The sequence below is a fragment of the Biomphalaria glabrata genome, chromosome 17, assembly GCF_947242115.1.
Source record: "Biomphalaria glabrata chromosome 17, xgBioGlab47.1, whole genome shotgun sequence".
Taxonomy (NCBI): Eukaryota; Metazoa; Mollusca; class Gastropoda; family Planorbidae; genus Biomphalaria; species Biomphalaria glabrata.
Window position 1 is genome coordinate 13728252 of NC_074727.1, and position 15526 is coordinate 13743777.

The window sequence follows — 15526 nt, forward strand, 5'->3', positions numbered from 1 at the left end:
CTTTTCAATGCGGATACTACCATTGCAAAGTAATAGTCTCGTCACACTCAAAGAAGTCAAGATTTTGTTTACAAATAACTATCGAAAACAACGTATTGTTTTAATCGTACTACTGAGTGTGGTCCTCGGCGCAATGACTTAACAGAGCTTAAGTCAGCGACTAACATGCATGACTAGATTGTCACATGAAATGCGTGGTATGTAATTACTTTCTCTTTGGAAATAACGTCAATAGTTTTTGTATCAGATAAGATGAGATGAATCCCTTGCTCCATGATGGCTACGCCACTGGTATTACTCTTTTCGATGACACACATCAAGGTCATTGTTCTAGCGACATAGAATGGTTGAAGTCACTTTCGCAAGCCACTTCCCGTTAGGGTCAAGGACGTTAACCTAGGGTGCCTAACATAGACGTTTATTTTATTGTATTTTTGTTATGTTGTTTTTCTTCTAATCTTTAAAAAGGACTCGTCAAGTATGACATCTATGAATAGTATTGACGTCATTATTCACCTTTTTTTAAACGCAAAAAAAAAAACAACAAAAAACAAACAAACAAACAAAACACGTCTTTCCACGTCTTGCGGCATTGCTCGTAGCCTCGTCCAAGGTTTGTACCTCTAAACCTCGCTAAAAGTCAATATAGTTTGGTAGAGTGGAAGGTGAATGTCCCATGGTCTGGGCTGTGTGGTCAAGGAGATTAGTTAACCCTTTGTTTGTACATGTCCAACTCGTGTCCATAATGAAGCCGTGGTCCTTTTTTTTTTTCGAATTTCTTGAAAAGTCATATTCATAATTAAGTCATTCACTCTATCTCAGTTTCTTTGATACATCCTCTCTCTCTCTCTTCTCTCTCTCCCTCATTCATTTACTCTCCCACACCCTTTCTGAGCCATGTTTTCTCGTGGATAACAAGTTATTTGATATGATTAATTGACAATACACAGGCGCATTTGCGTGCAAGGCTTTAGGACCAACACTATTGGGGGAACTGCGGAAAAGCCTTTTCTACACACAGGTCTAAATTATTAAGATTTTTTATTTGTATATTAGCGCGTGACTTTCATTCTGACGCTCTGTGAGTTAAAACATTGTCTCTAAGGAACAAAGATTGCTTCTCCCTTGCCCCCCCCCCCCACTTTCTTTTCTTAGACCACTTGTGAAAAATATATGTAAAATAAAATAAAATATATATATATTAAAAAAATAACTCAACCCATTGCACATTTGAACAGTTTGCAATTCTCAAGGACGGGCATGGATCTATCATTTAGCTTTGTTTAAATATAAAAATTATAGCTTCCTATGGAATGCGCTCTGGACTATAATCTCGATGGTTCCCGGTTCGAACCCTGCTCGCCGCCACGCCCTCTCCCCGATCTTCAATTCTAATAAATCATTCGAAAAATAAAAAAAAAAATAAAAACAATTGTTGAACACTGCAATAGAGTTCTTGTTTTTTTTTTAAAAAAATAGATCTAACGTGGAATAAATTAGGTCTATATCAGTGATTTCTCTAACACGGAATAAAGTAGGTCTATAGAAGTGACCACTCCACACTCCATGTATTTAGTGTGAACATTTACTTTTAGAGAGATTATTTATCTCCCTTGGTTTGATGGGGGGATTAATCACATTTGTCAAACTGAACATGTTTATACTTCAGATGTTCATTTTACCTTGTCAAATATTTCCTTCACTGTGAGTCGGCTCGTGAGATTTCAAAAAAAAACAAAAAACAACAACAACAACTAACATTTTAATTTGTGTATGTGTGTGTCTGTCTGTGGGCATGGGTTTTCATCCAACAAAGAACTTATACTGAACAAAGCATTTTTTTTGTTTGTTGTCAACTGCTCAAAATAGATATCAGTTCATTATGTTCTAAAAATAGAATCTTTGTAACCAAAAATGAAATAATCGGATTGACTTTTTTTTTTTGTTCTTTAATGTTTGAAAAAAATAAATAAAATGTATTTAGAAGCTAATCAATTATTCTGTTGCGCCCTCCTCCAAGCTTGTGCGTTGTAAGTCTTTAGAACTAAGCTTCATCTCCGGAGAGTTCTGTTTAAGGCAGGTTTGTTTTTCTCTATTTAAGTCTATCGACGGTGTTTTTTTTGTTTTTAAGACTTAAATTGTAATTATTTACATAGTGATAATTGGATTGTCGGTCTGCCTCTCTCCTTCGTTGTTTATTTTTTCTCTCTTTACTTTCTCTTTCTCCCTCTTCTTTTTTTTTTCTAATTTTCTCTATTTCATCTTCTTCTTCTTCTCTCTCTCTCTCTCTCTCTCTCTCTCTCTCTCTCTCTCTATCTCCTATCTCTATCTCATTGTAAAGAAATGTACGTCTTGTGCTAAAATATTAATGTCCATGATATTAAGTGAGATATATATGTTAAGGACGTTCTATGTTCGTTAAAAATGTAGTGACAGAAAATTAAGCTCTCTCTTTAAATTAACTTGTTCTTTCAGATTTTTTTTTTTTTTACTGAAACTAGAAGATGTTTGCTTGATGAAGTCTATTTATAAACACTTAACGAGAGTAACAATAATGCAAAGTGTATAGGTATGGGTGTATACATTGTGTGCTTAAATGTGTGTTATATTATTTAACATACTAAATCTATGACGTTTTATTGGTTCTTCAAATTATTTTAGTCTTGGCACTTGCCTCAGACTGTGTCGATGGTAAATACAGTCTTTGTGTAGTTCTGACATTTGTGATCTAGTGTCACATCTAAATGTTATACTCGTTAAATATTTTATCACTGAGCCTCGTTACTGACTGAAAGAAAAAAAAATGCTACAAGAAAGGAATTTAAAAAAAAAAAAAATCAATTATCTCCCTTTTTACTTTTGTAATTTTTTTTCTCTAGCGTCCGGTTGCCTGGTTACGCCTCAGATGGGAGTGAAAACCGATGTTTAGTTTTAATATGGCTATTTAATGTGTGCCAATGTCACGTGATTCTTCCTTCGTTATTCTGAAGCTCTGTCTGATTCGTTCTCTGTGATAAAATTATTCTGATTTTGATGAATATCATTTTTTTTTTGTTTTGTTTTGTTTATTTCGTTCTTCTTTTCAACCGACTCGTTTCTAACACCCAAAACTTGTTGTACCGGATACATTCCTATCATTCCATGTGTACCCTACGTAAATTATATCTCTACCGACTTTACATAGTTTCTATAACAAACAAAAACAAAACATTCAGCATTAGGTCTTAGTCCAAATACTACACTCCTATTTGTGTGTGTGTGTGTGGTGGAATAAGTCCGCCGATCGGTTCGTTTGCACTTCCCGATGGGGATGATGGCCTGCGACTCCTAGGGGTAAAGTCTTAGAGCCACAACGTGGTAAATATTTGGTTGATGTTATATAGGCACATAGACAGGCACAAGCAAAACGCAAAGCTTATTGGGTTTGTGGAGGAACAAGTATTTAATAAAGATAAATTAAGAAGAAATACAATCAGTGAGTGGGGTGGGGATGTACAGAATGATTTAGGATTTTATGATAACGTTTAAGATAATATCATCACTGGGATGTTGCTCGTAAAGATTCGTGTATGGTTTGCTTATTCGGCTGTCTCTCACTTATCTGTTATGCAAGGTTCTCCTTCGGGGTTGGATAAGTTGAAGTTCCGTTGTGTTGTAGCCAGTTGCTGGTGCCCTGCAGGTAGGCGGGCACTAGTGTGATGAATATGAGGATGCCACGCGGTGGGCTTACTCCTGTGGTAGTTGCAGACCGGTCCTGGGACGTCAGCCTGGAATGCCTTCGGCTCGGTTCGAGGGTGATGAGTGACTCACCCTCAACGGGAATGTGTGGAGAGCTGCTGAGGTCTACCTTCAGGCAACAAAACACGCCAGCCCTGGTGTAGGAGGCTATGAAATGAGACATGAGAGGAGCCTGAATTATTAAACCATACGGGCTGGTTGGCGAGGGGCGCATCCTTGATAGGAGCGTCTCCCTCAGGCTAACCAAGATACTTGTCAACAACATTTTACTAGGTCTAGTAATAATTGCTGTACAAATAATACAATAATAATAATACAAATACAAATATAAATGTACAAGGCAGGGGCATAAATGAGGAGGGAAACAAGGGGACCATATTACAGGGTTGTAGCCCCTGTGACCTCATTGACCCACAGGTAAACAAGTCCGCGGTCACTCGTGACCAGAGGACCGTGACAAGAAGAAGGGAGGGGGGGGGTGCAAAAGGGCACATAACCATGCAGGTCGACAAGCTGAAAATAGTGGGGTAGACACGCGAGACTGATTCTCGGGCCTAAGGATGCATGGTAACAGCACAGTATGTGCATAACCAAAACAAGCATAATCATAATGTATATATATGTGCACATATACAGGTACATATGCACAGGTAAGAAAATGATCTAGACGCGAGTAGGTCCAGATGAATATGGATATGAATAAATAACAAATGCATAAATAAAAATTAGGATTAACTAAATTGTAAGGTGGATGTCCACCGTTGGGAATACAGTCAACATTGACGAGTTGTTAAGGAGCACATATTCATAGAGATTTACAAATATAATATTTGGAAGCAAACAAGTATTAACATGGTAATGATACATGAACTTAAATGTTACAGGCGAAGATACACTAAATAATAATGATAAAGTTTTTCCAACTCACCCGCTTTGCCTTACACAAGTTCCCAAATGAATCGTTGACTTGAGAGTCTTCTGACTTCTCAGTGATTCTGATCTAGAATGGCATTAACCTGAAACTTTCGTCTCCGGCTTTTATAGGTTCCCGAACGGTATGTTAAGAGTAGTGATGATCCAATGGCCAGCGAGTCTTTTGAGTTTAGAATTGTTAAATTGGACCAATCTTTTCATTTGGGGCTCATTCACCTGACTTCTTTAACCCGCGACCCGGGGGGGGGGGGACGAAGGAGGATGAAAGCGGAACCATACCATAATTATCAGGCTGGACCATCGCTCGACGGTACAGCGGACGGAAACGATTTGAATAGCCCTGGGCGTTAGGAGTGTCGACTCAAAGGGATGTACGTGGACACCAAATTTTAATGTCCCTGGACTTTACGGTTGCGTGCTTTTGTTTCGGCGTTTGGGGCGTAACTTTCAATTTTAATGTTCCTGAACTGAACGGCTGCGTACGTTTGTTTCGGCGTCTGGGTGTAACTTGGGATGTGTGTTTATGGCCTATAATTTGGGGGTTGGATCTAATCTTGGTGTAATAGATTGTTTGTGTTCTACCCTGGTCAGTTTAGTGAAAAGGGGCTATACAATGCTAGCTAGTGGTTAAGGGGGGGGGGGTTAGTTCCGCACTGGTCAGTTCTGTATTGAGAAGGGACGCGTTTCGTCACACACCCCTCCGCCAAAGATAATGCATTGTAAAGGCATTATTAATTTCGAAATTCTGAACTGACCTGTGAGAGGTTGCCTAGATGATAGAGGGACATGCGGAGCCTCCACGTAGGAGCGTGCATTCACTGATCACGTCATCAGGTCCAGCGTGAGCTGGGAAGCTATGGTGGATATCAAACTCCACTACAGTATCTAGGGTTGATTTATTGGCAAACACAATTGTGCACCAATCAAGGAAGTCGGGAATTACTCCCTCTTTGTGACTGCTATTACGGGCAGGAGAGTGGCTAAATAGTAGTAGCCGGGACTGGGCATTCAGCTTGTTTTCATTGTGTTGAAACTGCAGAAGGCCCTTCGAGAACTTAGGCGTGGTGAGAAATACCTTACGCCGGCTGCAAAAGTGTGGCCACCTTATTCTAGCAGACAGATAGCCTAGCAAGAATGTAGTGAGCATAAGTGTTACCACCAGTACTGGTTTGGGAAGCACATGGAGAGTTGAACCATCGTGTGAGGGCCCATGTGATGCTTTAGGGTTTGAACCATAGTGATGTGCAAGAAACATCAACGAGACTACTAGACATAGAAACTTTAGACATATTTTGCGGTCTTCTTGTTTATTAGCCGAGCTAAGTTGCAAGTTTGATAGTTGGCTGGGTGGCGGGTCGTTTTCACTCAGAGTGGCCTCGGCGGGGTTAGCGGGTAGCTCATCCATGTGGTTTAAGGGCGGATGCGGTTTTAGACCTTCGGCGTTGAGTAGGGGTGCAGAAATGTGTAAAGTGGGGAACAGAGATGCCTTACCAGGCGGCTGGAGGGGGAGACATTGTCTTGTCCCATAACAATTTGTACAGGCGCTTCTCGGGATGAGTGGCCTGGGGTGGGTTTCGGTGGACCGTGAGTTAAAGGCGGCACCAAGGGGTTTGATACCTCGCACTATATCAGGTGCAATCATGGTGGCGCTGGATGCGACGTCCATTACGCTGTCGATGCCAGTGTCCTGCAGAAGGACGATGGCGGCAGTGCCAGTGCCCTGTGCATTGATGGGTGCGCTGGCAGAATGGGTGCTTCGCTCGACGGCGAGAGCGTTGAGATTGGCGGCCTGCATGACAACATTCGTGCCGCTAGAGTCAGCGTTCTTCGTGATAGAACTGCTGATGGGATTCTCGGCCTTTACTCCTCGGCTCTGTTTAGAGTTCTGGGAGTTGGGTTGGCCAGTTTGCTGGGTTTGAGGGCCGAAGCGCTGGGATCGGGCCGCGTGACTTCGTGCGCCTCCCTCCCCGCCCGAATGGTGCTGTGGGAGGCCCGGTTTGTGAGCTATTGGGCGCCTATGGATTTTCGACTTATCCCTTTTCACAGGAACGAAAATCTTTGCAGACGATAGGTAGCTTCGTGGGTATTCCTTGTATCCTCTGCGGAGAGAGTTAAGGGTTTCCCTTGCGCCATCCTGTGGAGCCTGGGCTCCAGTATTCACAGGGAATGCGCTGATGTGGTCCGTTTCAGGGACCGAGGGGTTATTTGTATTGGGGTTCACCGGAGTGACCTCTGAGGTAGTGAACCTTGGGCCTGTAGGGGTTCCCAGGAACACGTATTTATCACCAAGCGTTAGATCAAAGCATGGATTGTCCATGACGGCTGCCTCTATCATACCGTTGACATATCTAGATCTCACCTTTATTCGGGCGATCGGAAGGGTGAATGGGGTAGAGTTCAAGTCTGCGCCTTGTATGGTGACCCATTTGTTGCTAATATAGCGAGGCTTTACCAATGATTTCCTGACGATTGCTGAAAAGGAGCAACCGGAATCGTATAGACAATTAGAGGATATTCCGTTCACTAATACCTTTTCGACTGTAGGGGGATGGTTACTCGGTGATGAGTCTAGGAGGGGAGTTGCTTGCGTTATCACCATCAGTGGTTGGGCTGAGTAAGGGCGGCTTCTATTATGACACTCGCTGGAGTCATGGGTAGGAGAGTTATGGAAGCTACACCATTTCTTTTGCTGCCTCGGCGGGTTGGGAGGAATGGGGTGGCGGGGTGCTTGGTTGTTGGGCTGGCGTGTTTGTTTGTTGTTATTGTTATTGCTGCTACTTGGAGGGTCGGGCTGCTTATCTACCTTCGCTATCGATGGGCTTTGGTCTGATGTTTTAGTTTTCTGCTCCCTGTGGGCTGCTAGAAATCTATCAGAGTAACTGACTATTTCTTGTGGTGTAGTGACACCGCTTTCATCTATGAAGATGCGAAGGTCAGGGGTCATACATTCGCGGAGCTGTTCTACCAGAATAAGGTCTTTTAGACCTTCATAATTTTGAGTGAAGGGACTTAAGGATAACCATTTATCCAAGTATTTCTCTAGTCTAGTAAAGAGACTGGAATACATCTCACGTCTTTCAAGGCGAGAGTTCCTAAATTTCTTGTGGTAGGAGCTGGCGGTCAAGTCGAACTGGACTAGCAGTGCGTTCTTGAGCGCTAAGTAGTCGTTTTGGCTGGATGAGGGGAGCTTAGCATACACCTCGTAGGCCTTACCCCGCAGAGCTTGTGACACTCTAAATGACCATTTGCCAATTGGTAGCTGGTTGTTGGTAGCCACGTTTTGAAATCTTTCTAAGAAAGTCTCTATACTTTCTTTGGTTTCATCGAAAGGTTCTAAGTTGAAGTGAGGGGTTTGACAGTTAGGGGAGTTTTGATCGGCAGCATTTGTTGTACGCGATTCGTCGTTAGCTTTTAATTTTTCTAACTCTACTTCCTTCTCTTTCATACGGAACGCGTGAGCTTCCTTTTCCCTTTCTCTATCTATTTTTGCCTTTTCTTTTTCCCTTTCAAATTTTTCCCACTCCTCGAATTTAGCCAGGACGAACGTTGGTCGATCATCAGGCCTGATACCTATTTGGTCTGCTAGCTCGTTGAGCTCGCGAATTTTGATAGATTTAGCTGATTCGGCTTTTGATCTAGTGCCTTCAGCCATGTTTGTGGGATAGAAGTGATGGGGAAGTATGCTCCGGAGCTGAAGCGGGTGAGAGGCTAACTGAATATTAATTATTTATGTCTTCACCTGTGTTATTATCTAAATATGATACAACAAGTATATAATTAATATAATATACTATACAGCATTGACATAATCAAACCATACTGAGCAATATGTAGTTATATGTTATCAATATATATATGTATATAGGGTCTAGTGGGTGGAAATTTTTTTAACGTTCTGCTTATTGCCTTGTGCCTATACTGAATGAGTTAGGGTTTTGTGATCCCGGACTAGGCGTCACAGTTTACCCCCGTTGTGGTGGAATAAGTCCGCCGATCGGTTCGTTTGCACTTCCCGATGGGGATGATGGCCTGCGACTCCTAGGGGTAAAGTCTTAGAGCCACAACGTGGTAAATATTTGGTTGATGTTATATAGGCACATAGACAGGCACAAGCAAAACGCAAAGCTTATTGGGTTTGTGGAGGAACAAGTATTTAATAAAGATAAATTAAGAAGAAATACAATCAGTGAGTGGGGTGGGGATGTACAGAATGATTTAGGATTTTATGATAACGTTTAAGATAATATCATCACTGGGATGTTGCTCGTAAAGATTCGTGTATGGTTTGCTTATTCGGCTGTCTCTCACTTATCTGTTATGCAAGGTTCTCCTTCGGGGTTGGATAAGTTGAAGTTCCGTTGTGTTGTAGCCAGTTGCTGGTGCCCTGCAGGTAGGCGGGCACTAGTGTGATGAATATGAGGATGCCACGCGGTGGGCTTACTCCTGTGGTAGTTGCAGACCGGTCCTGGGACGTCAGCCTGGAATGCCTTCGGCTCGGTTCGAGGGTGATGAGTGACTCACCCTCAACGGGAATGTGTGGAGAGCTGCTGAGGTCTACCTTCAGGCAACAAAACACGCCAGCCCTGGTGTAGGAGGCTATGAAATGAGACATGAGAGGAGCCTGAATTATTAAACCATACGGGCTGGTTGGCGAGGGGCGCATCCTTGATAGGAGCGTCTCCCTCAGGCTAACCAAGATACTTGTCAACAACATTTTACTAGGTCTAGTAATAATTGCTGTACAAATAATACAATAATAATAATACAAATACAAATATAAATGTACAAGGCAGGGGCATAAATGAGGAGGGAAACAAGGGGACCATATTACAGGGTTGTAGCCCCTGTGACCTCATTGACCCACAGGTAAACAAGTCCGCGGTCACTCGTGACCAGAGGACCGTGACAAGAAGAAGGGAGGGGGGGGGGTGCAAAAGGGCACATAACCATGCAGGTCGACAAGCTGAAAATAGTGGGGTAGACACGCGAGACTGATTCTCGGGCCTAAGGATGCATGGTAACAGCACAGTATGTGCATAACCAAAACAAGCATAATCATAATGTATATATATGTGCACATATACAGGTACATATGCACAGGTAAGAAAATGATCTAGACGCGAGTAGGTCCAGATGAATATGGATATGAATAAATAACAAATGCATAAATAAAAATTAGGATTAACTAAATTGTAAGGTGGATGTCCACCGTTGGGAATACAGTCAACATTGACGAGTTGTTAAGGAGCACATATTCATAGAGATTTACAAATATAATATTTGGAAGCAAACAAGTATTAACATGGTAATGATACATGAACTTAAATGTTACAGGCGAAGATACACTAAATAATAATGATAAAGTTTTTCCAACTCACCCGCTTTGCCTTACACAAGTTCCCAAATGAATCGTTGACTTGAGAGTCTTCTGACTTCTCAGTGATTCTGATCTAGAATGGCATTAACCTGAAACTTTCGTCTCCGGCTTTTATAGGTTCCCGAACGGTATGTTAAGAGCAGTGATGATCCAATGGCCAGCGAGTCTTTTGAGTTTAGAATTGTTAAATTGGACCAATCTTTTCATTTGGGGCTCATTCACCTGACTTCTTTAACCCGCGACCCGGGGGGGGGGACGAAGGAGGATGAAAGCGGAACCATACCATAATTATCAGGCTGGACCATCGCTCGACGGTACAGCGGACGGAAACGATTTGAATAGCCCTGGGCGTTAGGAGTGTCGACTCAAAGGGATGTACGTGGACACCAAATTTTAATGTCCCTGGACTTTACGGTTGCGTGCTTTTGTTTCGGCGTTTGGGGCGTAACTTTCAATTTTAATGTTCCTGAACTGAACGGCTGCGTACGTTTGTTTCGGCGTCTGGGTGTAACTTGGGATGTGTGTTTATGGCCTATAATTTGGGGGTTGGATCTAATCTTGGTGTAATAGATTGTTTGTGTTCTACCCTGGTCAGTTTAGTGAAAAGGGGCTATACAATGCTAGCTAGTGGTTAAGGGGGGGGGGGTTAGTTCCGCACTGGTCAGTTCTGTATTGAGAAGGGACGCGTTTCGTCACAGTGTGTGTGTTTAATGATAATTAAGTGCAAGCTGTCTGCTAACAGGGGCGTATCTTGTCTATGGGTGGCAGGGACCTGGCTTATGGTGTGAATAACATCTTAAGCTCTCTGTCACAAGCATGTCAATTATTCCTTGAGGCGTGGCATGGTGAGGTGACATGGTGAGGTGACATGGTGAGGTGACATGAGGGTCAGAATTAAATTGTTGTGGATAATCGGAATTACCCCCCCCCCCAAAAAAAAAAAAAAATTACTAATTTGAGCAATTTTGATTGATATACCTTATTTTATAGGTTAAGCTGAAATTACATAATCTAGTTATCTTTGAAACCTGTCTGTTTGTTTTACCAATGAAGTCTATCGCGAGAAAAAAAATGCCTAGCGAAATCCCTCTGTTTATAGCTAAACACGTCTTTTGATACAACCTAAACAATATGGTCTATACTTTGGAGTTTAACAAGTTCGCAACTTAGCGATAAACACACAGACATCCCAAATTTTATGTGGGTTTTTTTTTTTTTTATAATTGTGTTTCGTTTTTAACCAGTTTGCTGATCAGACTTCAGGAGTAGTGTTGTATCAGACTTGAGGAGTAGTCTTGTATCAGACTTGAGGAGTAGTCTTGTATCAGACTTCAGGAGTAGTCTTGTATCAGACTTCAGGAGTAGTCTTGTATCAGACTTCAGGAGTAGTCTTGTATCAGACTTCAGGAGTAGTCTTGTATCAGACTTCAGGAGTAGTCTTGTATCAGACTTCAGGAGTAGTCTTGTATCAGACTTCAGGAGTAGTCTTGTATCAGACTTCAGGAGTAGTCTTGTATCAGACTTCAGGAGTAGTCTTGTATCAGACTTCAGGAGTAGTCTTGTATCAGACTTCAGGATTAGAGTTTTATATTAATCCTGAAGAGCGCCATTTCAACACTCGGTCTGTATTGTCATTGGTTTTGAAATGATTCTTCTGTTAGCACTCTACGCGAAGAACAAACACACACACACACACACAAGGCCTGTAGCTGTGGATTAAAACTTGACCAATGCTAGATTAGACCAGTTCAACCTTTACCTATCTTCAGCCTGGACAAGCAGAGTTATCTCCCGTTACACTGGTCCTGGATAAGTTTCCCCTCAGCGATCTGATCACCATTGTCTCTCGTTTGGACACTCTGTGCCTACCCGGCTTTCACACAGCCTTGACCCTGAGAACTAAAACCGTTACCGTTCGAAGCCTTGATTACTTCCCCTTTTCCTCCACGTGTTTACTTCCCTTGAGGCTTGTTTTTTCCCCCCTTCTTTTTTTATTTTCTTGACATTTTGTTTCGTGAAAATAGAAATAAAGCAACTCGGTAGCAGCGAGGTAGCACGGGACAGAATAGAAGAATGTAGCCACTGGACTTGATTAATCTACTTCCTGCGGTCGAGGTCAACGGTTACTGACCAACCAGTGAAATCGCCAGAGCAAGATTCTTTCTAGTGTATCGCTATCCTTGTGTACGGCCAGTCAGTGAGGAACGTGTATTTCAAGCAGTCTGCTATTAGTGCGCTGGTGTGTTCATTGGATTTACCTAGCAGACGACATGAATTGTCTAAGTGCCAATAACCACAATGCACCTGAGGTAGTGTTTGTTAATCATGTTACACATACGCATTTTGTTATGTAACTTTGTACGTAGACTAGTTATTAAGTAACCGTAGTGATACATCTTGTATCTTAAGATCAACATTATTATTATTAGTGGTAGTAGTGTCATGTTAAGGGCTTGGTGGCTGAATGGTAGAGCTCTTGGCTTTCGAACTGAGGGGTCTCGAAAACAGCCAGTTATAGAAACAGATTAGCTATACATCGTCTGCCGCTCTAGCTCGCCTGAAAAAGGGGGGGGGGGTATCTTTCTTTGTTTGGTACTGTTATTTATTTAATTTAATTATTAAAGTTATAGGCTTAATTATAAACTATTTATATGCTTAGGCCTATGAATAGTAGGTACTTTTCAATAATTATATATCAGATGTGAAATACCTAAGGGTAATATGGTATTATATATATTATAATGTAGGCCACTTTATACGTTTTGTGCTATAATTAGTCCACTACAACTGGCCTGTTTACTGTATTATGTTACTTTGTTTTACTTTAGTATGTGCACATACATGTACGTATTCATTACAATTCGCATGTATTTTGAAAAGATAATAATCGATGCTGCCTTTCTGAGCGCCCCCCCCTTCCCCCCACCGGGTCTACCTTAAATCCCTTACTTTATCAATTCAATCAACTAATACAGAGATCGATGGGTTACATTTTGATTTTAATTAATTTTAAAATGTTATAGAATTCACAGAAGTATATGTTTCGTCCAGCCATTAATAAGCCGAGCTATAAAACCTTATCCTTGCTATACTGTTGTCTTATGGTATAGTATTCTTATTTTTTTTTTGAAGTAACGTCTGTATACTTATAAGATAAGAAGAAAAAACAAAAGAAACCAATGTTTGTGTTTTGAGACGCACTTAAAACACGCGCCATAATTTGCTTTAAAACGTTGATCGCTCAAATAGAAATATTAAAATAATTTATAAAGAATTAAGTAGGCCTGGCACTGCGTTCTGTTAGTGTGAACACTGTCACGTGATGGCGCGTGTCGAAAACGAAAAACAAACCACACGTGTTTGGTAGACTAACAATGTGTCAAATAAAACTCTCACACACACAATACATGTGTCATGTTTCCAGTTCTTTAATAGATACATCTAGGCATTTAATGAGTATATTTGTTAATGTATAATTTAAGCCCGGCACACTAAATAACAGACTCATTTAAGACTGCACCCATAGCCATTACGTATTTTAAAAAGTGTCTAACAGTGTACACATAGTACCTACCTGTATTCTACCTAAGTATACTTTTTGTATTCTAATTATTTAGGCTAATACTTTTGTTGTACTTTTGTTGTATTCTACCTAGTGACCTAGGCCTAGCTAGACTTATGATTCAGTATTCTACCTAGTGACCTAGGCCTAGCTAGACTTGTGATTCAGTATTCTACCTAGTGACCTAGGCCTAGCTAGACTTATGATTCAGTATTCTACCTAGTGACCTAGGCCTAGCTAGACTTGTGATTCAGTATTCTACCTAGTGACCTAGGCCTAGCTAGACTTATGATTCAGTATTCTACCTAGTGACTTAGGCCTAGCTAGACTTATGATTCAGTATTCTACCTAGTGACCTAGGCCTAGCTAGACTTGTGATTCAGTATTCTACCTAGTGACCTAGGCCTAGCTAGACTTGTGATTCAGTATTCTACCTAGTGACCTAGGCCTAGCTAGACTTGTGATTCAGTATTCTACCTAGTGACTTAGGCCTAGCTAGACTTGTGATTCAGTATTCTACCTAGTGACTTAGGCCTAGCTAGACTTATAATTCAGTATTCTACCTAGTGACCTAGGCCTAGCTAGACTTGTGATTCAGTATTCTACCTAGTGACCTAGGCCTAGCTAGACTTATGATTCAGTATTCTACCTAGTGACTTAGGCCTAGCTAGACTTATGATTCAGTATTCTACCTAGTGACCTAGGCCTAGTTAGACTTATGATTCAGTATTCTACCTAGTGACCTAGGCCTAGCTAGACTTGTGATTCAGTATTCTACCTAGTGACCTAGGCCTAGCTAGACTTATGGTTCAGTATTCTACCTAGTGACTTAGGCCTAGCTAGACTTATGATTCAGTATTCTACCTAGTGACCTAGGCCTAGCTAGAATTATGATTCAGTATTCTACCTAGTGACCTAGGCCTAGCTAGACTTATAATTCAGTATTCTACCTAGTGACTTAGGCCTAGCTAGACTTATGATTCTGTATTCTACCTAATGACCTAGGCCTAGCTAGACTTATAATTCAGTATTCTACCTAGTGACCTAGGCCTAGCTAGACTTATGATTCAGTATTCTACCTAGTGACTTAGGCCTAGCTAGACTTATGATTCAGTATTCTACCTAGTGACCTAGGCCTAGCTAGACTTATGATTCAGTATTCTACCTAGTGACCTAGGCCTAGCTAGACTTGTGATTCAGTATTCTACCTAGTGACCTAGGCCTAGCTAGACTTATGATTCAGTATTCTACCTAGTGACTTAGGCCTAGCTAGACTTATGATTCAGTATTCTACCTAGTGACCTAGGCCTAGCTAGACTTATAATTCAGTATTTTACCTAGTGACTTAGGCCTAGCTAGACTTATGATTCTGTATTCTACCTAGTGACCTAGGCCTAGCTAGACTTATAATTCAGTATTCTACCTAGTGACCTAGGCCTAGCTAGACTTATGATTCAGTATTCTACCTAGTGACTTAGGCCTAGCTAGACTTATGATTCAGTATTCTACCTAGTGACCTAGGCCTAGCTAGACTTATGATTCAGTATTCTACCTAGTGACTTAGGCTTAGTTAGACTTATGATTCAGTATTCTACCTAGTGACTTAGGCCTAGCTAGACTTGTGATTCAGTATTCTACCTAGTGACCTAGGCCTAGCTAGACTTATGATTCAGTATTCTACCTAGTGACTTAGGCCTAGCTAGACTTGTTGATTCAGTATTTTACCTAGTGACCTAGGCCTAGTTAGACTTGTGATTCAGTATTCTACCTAGTGACCTAGGCCTAGCTAGACTTGTGATTCAGTATTCTACCTAGTGACCTAGGCCTAGCTAGACTTGTGATTCAGTATTCTACCTAGATAGGCGTCAACTTCTAATTCTACATACATCTGTCTTTATAAAATAGACACCCCCCCC

The 15526-nt window shown here is 41.4% G+C and overlaps 1 protein-coding gene across 13 annotated transcripts in view; it reads left to right on the plus strand.

Annotated features, from left to right (window-relative positions):
- The window catches only part of LOC106061566 (calmodulin-A-like), a 313065-nt gene that overhangs the window by 257793 nt on the left and 39746 nt on the right, over window positions 1–15526 (plus strand). For 2 of the 13 annotated variants that reach the window (XM_056016317.1, XM_056016318.1), the window contains exon 2: window positions 12073–12357. The exons of the other annotated variants lie outside the window; for them this stretch is intronic. In XM_056016317.1, the coding sequence (XP_055872292.1) occupies window positions 12319–12357 (39 nt within the window). In that variant the 5' untranslated portion in view covers window positions 12073–12318. The remainder of the gene's footprint in view (window positions 1–12072; window positions 12358–15526) is intronic. 13 annotated transcript variants of the gene reach the window in all.